This window comes from Amaranthus tricolor, chromosome 10 (genome assembly GCF_026212465.1).
Source record: "Amaranthus tricolor cultivar Red isolate AtriRed21 chromosome 10, ASM2621246v1, whole genome shotgun sequence".
Classification (NCBI taxonomy): Eukaryota; Viridiplantae; Streptophyta; class Magnoliopsida; order Caryophyllales; family Amaranthaceae; genus Amaranthus; species Amaranthus tricolor.
In genome coordinates, this window is record NC_080056.1 from 14,293,230 (window position 1) to 14,302,565 (window position 9,336).

General features: G+C 32.9%; 1 protein-coding gene across 1 annotated transcript; it reads right to left on the reverse strand.

Moving 5' to 3' along the window:
* Positions 1 to 6,786: 6,786 nt before the first annotated feature.
* Positions 6,787 to 7,470, reverse strand: LOC130826222 (secreted RxLR effector protein 161-like; the record flags this gene model as incomplete). The annotated part of the gene is made up of 1 exon (XM_057691811.1): positions 6,787 to 7,470. A coding segment is annotated over exon 1 (633 nt), but the record flags the coding sequence as incomplete, so codon positions are not given.
* Positions 7,471 to 9,336: the final 1,866 nt, after the last annotated feature.

The following is a 9,336-nucleotide window of genomic DNA, read 5'->3' on the forward strand; positions in this document are numbered from 1 at the left end:
GGTCCATATAAATCAATATGTAAGAGCTCACATGGTCTAGATGTACTTACCATTTTCTTCGGTTTGAATGAACTTCTTACTTGTTTACCTTTAATGCATGCGTCACAAATAGGACTTTGTTTATAGTCAAGAGCTGGAAGTCCCTTAACTAAATCTTTACTTACCAACTTTTGCATGGTGTGAGTATTAATATGGCCAAGACGTCTATGCCAAAGTTTTGGATTATCTGTAATAGCTTTCAAACACTTGAAATTCTGCACTTCAATTTCGTTAGTATTCAAAGCATAAACATTATCATTCCTAAGAGCAGTAATGAGAGTATCTCCGGTTTTAGGATTTTTAACAATACATTTTTCTTTATCAAAAATCACTTCATTACCTTTATCACATAATTGAGACACACTTAACAGATTAAATTTTAAACCGTCAACTAAATAAACATTATCAATAGTTTTAGATGGATTCTTACCAATTTTACCAACGCCTAAAATTTTGCATTTACCTTTATCTCCTAAGGTGATTGAGCCACTACACTTTTCTTTAATTTCATAAAATAAAGAGCTTTTACCACTCATATGTCTCGAGCAGCCACTATCTAAAATCCATCTTTGCTTAACCTACAAAACAAAAGAAAATAACCTTTCTCAACCTTACTTGGCTATCCAAGTGACAAATTTGGAACCATATTCGGGATAGACCATGTTGGGTGGTCTTGTCCCTTTAGGAACCCATATTTGCTTTATCTGTTCACGTAATTCAAAAGGAAAGGAATTCTTGATTATGTGATTATCCTTACGTTTGTAAGGACATGCAAATCTCATATGTCCTTTTCTGCAACAAAAGGTGCAAGTAGGTGTTCGTTTACTTTTATGTGCACCTTTCACAAATGTGGTTTTACTCTTATAGTTATGTGTAACACTATTGTAACCAATACCACGTTTATCACTAGTAGGTTTTTGTTGTGAAAGCATTTTAGTGAATTTGGATTCAGATTCATTTAGCTTGGTTAAAGCTTGTAAGTTTTTCTCAGATTCCCGTTTCAAGGTTTTGATCCTGGCTTCAAGATCATTGTTCTCATTCTTAAGATCAATAAGCTGTTTAGTCTGGCTGAGATTCTGTTCTTTCAAGACTTTGACAGTCTTTTCAAGTTTAACTTTTTCAGCCTTTAGCGATTCATTTTTATCCAAGATTTCTTCACAGCCTTTAGCATAATGTCGAATTCTATCTTCTAAGGTGTCCTTTTCATCTTTTAATATTTTCTCAATTTGAAACATATTAAGGAGTGTTGTAACTAATTCATCTTTTGTGCATGTGTTAAGATATTCACGTACCTCTTTGTGATTTTGATCTAAGTCATCATTGTCATCAGCCATAAGACATACATGAGCTTGTCCATCTTCAGTTTCAGATTCGGATGTTTCTTCAGAATCACTCCAAGTTGCGACCATTGCTTGTTTGTTCTTTTTGTTCTTCTTGTAGGATTCCTTTTTCTTCTTTGGACAATCCTTTATGAGATGTTCTGTAGAACCACACTCAAAGCAAGCAAGTTTGTTAGTCTTAAAATTTGAACTAGAGTTAGAAGACTTACCTTTACTTCTTGATTTAAATTTCTTAAATCTTTTTCGCATTTTCATAATTCTTTCAAGACCTTTTGAGATCAATGCAAATGGATCTTCTTCATCGTCGCTTTCTTCATTTTCACTTGAAGATTCATGATGTTTCTTTGCCTTTAGTGCAAGATTTTTCATGGAAGGTATTACATCATTTTCTCCATCATCATGTAGGGTAAGTTCATGAGTTGTGAGTTTTCCAAGGAGATCATCAAGCGATAGAACTCTCAAGTCTTGAGCTTCCTCTATGGCGGTTACCTTTGGTCCCCATTTAGATCTTGGAAGACATCTTAAGACCTTCTGGACTTTTTCTGCATTAGTAAAAGTTTTGCCAAGAGAATTCAAACTGTTAGTAATCAACGTAAAACGAGTAAACATTTCATTGATATTCTCATCCTTTTTCATTTTAAACATTTCGTATTGATGCATGAGGATGTTGATCTTCGTTTCCTTCACTTGACTTGTTCCTTCGTATGTCACAACCAACTTGTCCCATATTTCTTTAGCACTTGTACATGAAGAAACTCGATTGAACTCAGTACCATTAAGAGCACAACATAATTGATTCATTGCCCTATAATTTTTGGAAACCCATTCCAAATCTGTTTGTGAATACTCGGATTCAGATTTTATAACATCATTTCCATGAACATCCTTTTTCATGGGTATCTTAGGTCCTTTAGTTATGATTTCCCAAAGTTCCATATCTTGATCTATCACAAACATTTTCATCAAGGTTTTCCAATGTGAGAAATTTGTACCGCAAAACAATGGTGGTCTTGAACACGAACGACCTTGAGCAAACAACCCTTCACCTATTGGATCCATCACAAGATGTCAATCTTTTTATGTGAAACTTAGCTCTGATACCAATTGAAGGTTAATAGGAGGTTGAAAACTCTCTAGAGGGGGGGTGAATAGAGAGTTTGGGCTTTTAAAATTTTCTGGCAGTTTGTCTCAAGAGTTTGAGGAGTCTTGTCAAAACTGTTTTCTTGAAACAGCTTTGAGCCAATTTCGTAAACAATAGCGTATGTGCGGAAAAATAAACTTTAAAGAATATAACACACGATATGTTAACGAGGTTCGGTTCTAACCAACCTACTCCCCGCCTATGGGTTCTCTATCAACCCGTAGGATTTCAACGCCTTTTATTAATCCGACTTTAATACAAAGAAGATCTCACTATCTCCTCTCACCAAGTTCTTCCCCTTGAAGAACCGTATTACAAGTCCCTTTAATAAAAGCTAAATCCCAAATCTCACAATAGAGATTTAACAAGTTGAACACTTTAAAAAGTATTCTTAAGTTTGGCGTATTAATCTTAATTTAACTCCTTTGAACTTTAAAGCCTATTACAAATGTAGGAGTTAAATGAACTAAGAATGACCAAAATGGAAATTACAACACTTAGAACAAATCGCAAGAAGAGAGAAAGCAAATGAAGCACAAGATGTATGTTGTAAGTGTATGTCGTGTGTCCTCTTAGTTCTGAAAGGATGCCCTCTATTTATAGTGTTACGCCTCCACATAATTTGAAAATCAATAGGCTCCTTTCCCGTTATTCTTTGTTGACCTGGTCAAACAGCGCCTTACTTCAAGACCTTGAGGTTATCTTCAAAACTGACGTGTACTGACAGCTTGTAATAATTTCGTCATTGCATTTGAAATTGTCCAATACTTTGCTGCCACGTTAGTACTCATACGAAATATTGAATAATAAGTATAAACCAGATTTATCAACATTTAAATAACCATTTAAATTAGATCCTATTTTTTAGGATCGCTATTTACTATTTTTAGCATAAAATAAATCTCATCCACAAAAAAATAGTAAATCTAGATCTTTGCTTAAATATAGCCGTGTACAATTAATAACCAAACATGTGTGCCTTGTACTATATTTAATCACCAAATAATTTTAATCACATATTTAAATCCAAGTTTAAATATAAAATTATTTAAACGTTAATTCCCAACGTATAACAAAATATTCAAACTTTATTCAAATAATATTAAGTGTTAATTTTAATGAACCTTGACCTATTAAAATATTTCAAATATAATTTCAAGGAACATTGACCTATTAAAATATTTCAAATATAATTCCAGGAACATTGACTTATAAAAATATTACAAATATTATTACGAAATCAACTTTACTAAAATGTTAATTTCATCAAGTCTTTGAAACAACCTTTCAAGACATGAAACAAACTTAAGATAAACTTAAGCTAATTAAGCACATTCTAGTGTCTTTGAACTTAAACACATTATCAATCATCAAACATATCAAATATGATTTTAGTTTAACTTAAACAACTAAATGTAATTACTTAATTTATTTGTTTGACTAATATGTGTTTTGAATTATCATCATCAAAGAGAATTAAGTCTTCAACCTCCCCTTAATACTTAAGAGAGTTGAGTCTTCAATCTCCCCCTTGATGAAAGTCAAAACCATATTTACTTAAATCATATTTCTCAGCTTATATAGATTGTAAAACATGATAATAAGTTCTTAAGATTTTAATATCAATTAATATGTTCAACAAGATTTTGAATAAATTTTAAAACAAATCAGTATAAAAACAGAATATTATAAATCAGTGATTACTTTACTTTCAAACCAATATGATCATCATTCAAACATGCAAATAAGTATCCAATTAAGTTACATGCAAGTATGATCATTATCATAGTGTAACATCACATCAAAACTTTTCAGAATTTAATTATGATTAGCAAGTATTATAATCATGAGAATATGACTAATTATCTAGCAATATGATACTCAGATCATCTATGCAATTAATCAAAAATTAGAACATGCAAAAGCAAACCATATACAATTATTTTTGACATAACACAGTAATAAGCAAATCAAATTTGCTTTTCAAGTATCAATGCATTTCAAGAACATATTATATTGCATTTCAAGAACATATCAAGAACATATTATATGCAAGGATGAATATGAACAGAACATGCAAACATGAAACATGCAAATGCAAACGACCATATCAACAGAAATATGCCAAAATAAACCATAAATATTACACCTCTCCCCCTTTTTGACTTTTATCAAAAAGAAACAGGGAAAGTCCTAAAATGTTGGGATTTGTTTTCAAAAGAAACTGTTTGCAAAAAAAAATTGTTTATCAACACATCATACGATTACTTCCTGGTCCTCCTCTTCCGCTTCTTGGAAGGAGCAGGCTTCCCAGTAGTAACCTTGTCATCATCATTCACAAGAACTGGTTGAACATCCATATCAACAACACCTACATCCTGCGGGTCACACGGCTTCTCATCATTCTGCTTCTCCTCTTCTCTCTGCTCTCCTGCCTCCTCCATCACCTCCTCCTTTGTTGGCATAGCAGCAGCATCATCAGTAACCTCTTCCTCCACAACCACATCCTCTACTACCATTCCTTTCATTTCTTTCATAAATGTGTCCAACATAGAAGTTAGGATAGACACTTTATCATCTAATATCAGTAGGGAAGATTTTATTTCACCAACCTCCAAGTCAAGAGACTGGAGTCGGGAAAGTGTAGTGTGTGTTTGAATATGAGGTTCAAGACGGGTCAAACGCTTGCCATGGATCTTTTGTAGATCCTCCTTATCAGCAGTAGATAAATTTGAGTATAACTCATATTTATCATTAACTTTAAAGATTCCCAGAGGAGGGAGGATTTCGCTAGACAAAGAGATTGGACCAAAGCAATCCACTTCCTCTTCATCAGAGAGCAGATTGAAGTGATCGAAGACCAATGTCAAAAGGTTAGCAAAAGGAAGAGCACAATTACGAGTTTGCGAACAGCAAAAACGCATTGTAGAGAAGATAATAGAAGAGAAATCAATGTTTTTCATGGAAGCAATTTTCCACATCAAAATAAGATGAGAATCCGTGACCAATTCACAAGAAGAGTTTCTTGAAAAAACCGTTCTAACAAGGATATAGTGTAGCAGTTTACCGGTTAAGTTCAAAGCGTTGTGGGTTAACTGTTTAGTGGAAGAAAAATCAGCACAAGATTCAAGTAGAAACATATCTCTAGCATCTTGTAATGCTATAATATTAGGTGTTTGATCATCAGTTTTGTGAGAAAACTCAAAGATATCATTCATTAGGGTTTTTGAAATTAAAATTTCTCGACCCTTTATAAAACTTCTTAAAATCTGTTCCCCATTTTCAAAACGTGTGGATAAATTTGAATAGAAAAATTTCACAAGACAAGGATAGGTCTTAGAACCAGGATTCAAGAGTTTACCTGGCGTAGATTGAATGAAAGATGAGATGATTTCAAAATCTTCGAAAAGAAAGAAGTTATAATCAAGAATATCAACGTAAGACAAAGATTTTTGTCTAAAAAGATCAGCCCAACGTCTATATGCTGTGTGATTTTCAAACCAGATCCTAGGAATATCACTATTGTGTAATGGTGAAGGAATTGGTGAAACTGGTTCAGCAATGGGTGTTCTTGAAGATTCACCCTTCACAGGTTTGGGAGAATATTTACTTAATCTTTTCTTGGGTGCCATGAAGAGGATTTGAAAAGATTTTCAGAGGAGAGTGAAAAGGGACGGTTATGGATGGAAAATCAGAAAAAGATATGGTGAGTGAATGAGGAAGGCAAGAGGTTGTACTATCCCCTTTATAGCCATCTAGTACAATGCACTTGTACTTCCTAAAGGATTGATTTGACAACTCAAAGAATTCAAAAGGATAATTGGAAATCAACCGGTTTTGTGTAATCATGATGAACAAAAAATGATGCATTTTTGTGTTTACACGTAAATGCAATAAAGAGATTATTTTGATTTTACAAATAAAAATATCATAATTGCAATATATTGTTGATGTCCAATAATATTTTAAACAAATAATTTTGCTTTTAAAAAATAATTAAATATCCCTTATTAATTAAAGGTATTTAATTATAAATCCCATTTTATATAACAAATAATTTTTTTAAGAAATTGAAATTAATTTTCAATTCTTAAACACATGCATAAACACACACGTAAATCATCAATCGTTCATGCAATCATATAATACTCCCCCTAAATTCATGCCAAGAATTAATTTAACAAATAACGTCTCAATCCTATTATTTTTATTGTGCTATACCTTTATCATTATCTCCCCCTTAATTCATGCAACATCATTTAACATGCCAAGTTCCATACGTATATGAGCAAAACGATCAGCACTTAAAGGTTTTGTAAATATATCAGCTAATTGATTTTCAGTAGATATAAAAGATAAAGAAATGTTACCTTTTTCAACATGATCCCTTATAAAATGGTGACGTACCTCAATGTGTTTTGTTCGAGAATGTTGTACTGGATTCTTTGTAATACAAATAGCACTTGTATTATCGCATTTTATTGGTATGCCCTTGAGATCAACTCCAAGATCTCTAAGTTGTTGAGCAATCCATAGTATTTGAGAGCAACATGCACCGGCAGCTATATATTCAGCTTCAGCTGTAGATAAAGCAACTGAATTTTGCTTTTTAGAATACCAAGAGATCAATGAATTTCCTAAGAATTGACACGATCCTGAGGTGCTTTTTCTATCAACCTTGTATCCAGCATAATCCGCATCTGAAAAACCTACCAAACCAAAATTTCCACAACTAGGGTACCATAGACCAAAGTCTTTAGTCCCATGTAAATATCTAAAGATTCTCTTAACTGCTGTTAAGTGAGATTCTTTTGGGTTAGCTTGAAAACGAGCACATAAGCAAACACTAAACATGATATCAGGACGACTAGCAGTTAAATACAATAATGAACCAATCATACCTCTATATGTCTTTTGATCAACACTCTTACCATTTATATCTTGGTCCAAACTTAGTGTTGTACTCATAGGTGTATTAACTTCTTTACTTTGATCCATATTGTACTTCTTTAATAAATCTCTAACATATTTACTTTGACAAATAAATATGCCATCTTTCTTTTGCTTTATTTGTAGTCCAAGAAAGAATGTCAAGTCTCCCATCATGCTCATTTCAAACTCTTTGCACATAATCTCAGAAAATTCCTTGCATAAAGAATCATTAGTAGCTCCAAACAATATATCATCAACATATACTTGAACAACTAGAATATCTTTTCCTTTAGTTTTAATGAAAAGTGTTTTATCAATTTTACCTCGTTGAAATTCATTTTCAAGTAGATGTGAGCTAAATCTGTCATACCAAGCTCTTGGAGCTTGTTTCAAGCCATATAACGCTTTATTTAGTTTGAATACATGATTAGGTAGATCAGAATTTTCAAAGCCGGGTGGTTGTTTAACATATACTTCTTCTTGCAAGTATCCATTTAAGAATGCACATTTAACATCCATTTGATATAGTTTAATATTCATGTAAGAAGCAAAAGCAAGCATAATACGGATAGATTCTAACCTTGCAACTGGTGCGAACGTCTCATCATAATCTATACCTTCTTCTTGATTATATCCTTGAGCTACCAGTCTTGCTTTATTTCTTACAATATATCTCCATCCTCATTAAGTTTATTACGAAAGACCCATTTAGTTCCAATGATAGTACGATCTTGAGGGCTTTCAACTAGATTCCAAACTTTGTTTCTTTCGAATTCATTTAACTCATTTTGCATTGCAATGATCCACTCTGGTTCTTGTAATGCTTCTTTAACATCTTTAGGTTCTACAAGAGAAACAAAAGCAGAAAATGCACATAGATTTTTAAGAGAGGATCTAGTTTGCGTACCTTTGTTTGGATCACTTATGATGTTCTCTGGAGGATGTTGATATGATTTTCTAGTTCTTCTTCGTAGTATGGATGGTGTGTATTCATTCAAAGAACTTGTACTTACTTCGTTTGAGGAATTTCTAATTGGTGTACCCAAAACAGTATGTTCAGGAACTATCTCAAGTTCTTGAGGTTGGGTCTCAAGATCAGACTGTGAGTCTTCAATGTTAACAGCCTGTTTTTCATTATCCTCAATACTTTGTATGGTATCCTGCATGTTAATCTTTTTAACTGCCTTAGCACTTTTAATATACAGTTCATCATCACTTAACTCATCAAAATGCTTATTAAGGTTTAACTCTTTAAACTCATCATTTGATGGTTCAATTTCAGATTCATCAAAAACAACATGTATACTTTCTTCAACAATACCCGTACGTTTGTTTAGAACTCGATAAGCTTTACTATTAAGTGAGTATCCAAGAAATGTACCTTCGTCACTTCTAGCATCAAATTTACCTAAATTATCTTTACCATTATTATGAATAAAACATTTGCAACCAAATGGTCTAAAGTATGCTATATTAGGTTTTCTTCCTTTGAATAACTCATAGGGAGTTTTCTTAAGTATGGGTCTTATAAGGCATCTATTTAAAACATAATTAGCTGTGTTAATAGCTTCAGCCCAATAGTGTTTAGCTAATCCATTTTCAATAAGCATTGTCCTTGCCATCTCTTCTAATGTTCGATTTTTCCTTTCAACTACACCGTTTTGTTGGGGTGTCCTAGGAGCTGAAAAGTTATGGGTTATGCCATATTTTTCACAAAAGGAGTCAAAGCCTAGTTGATCAAACTCTCTCCCATGGTCACTTCTAACTGAGACTATTGGAAGGTTTAGTTGAGTTTGCATCTCTTTACAACGTCTTGAGAACGGTTTCAAGGCTTCACTCTTATCCTTTAGAAAATTAACCCACGTAAATCTAGAATAATCATCA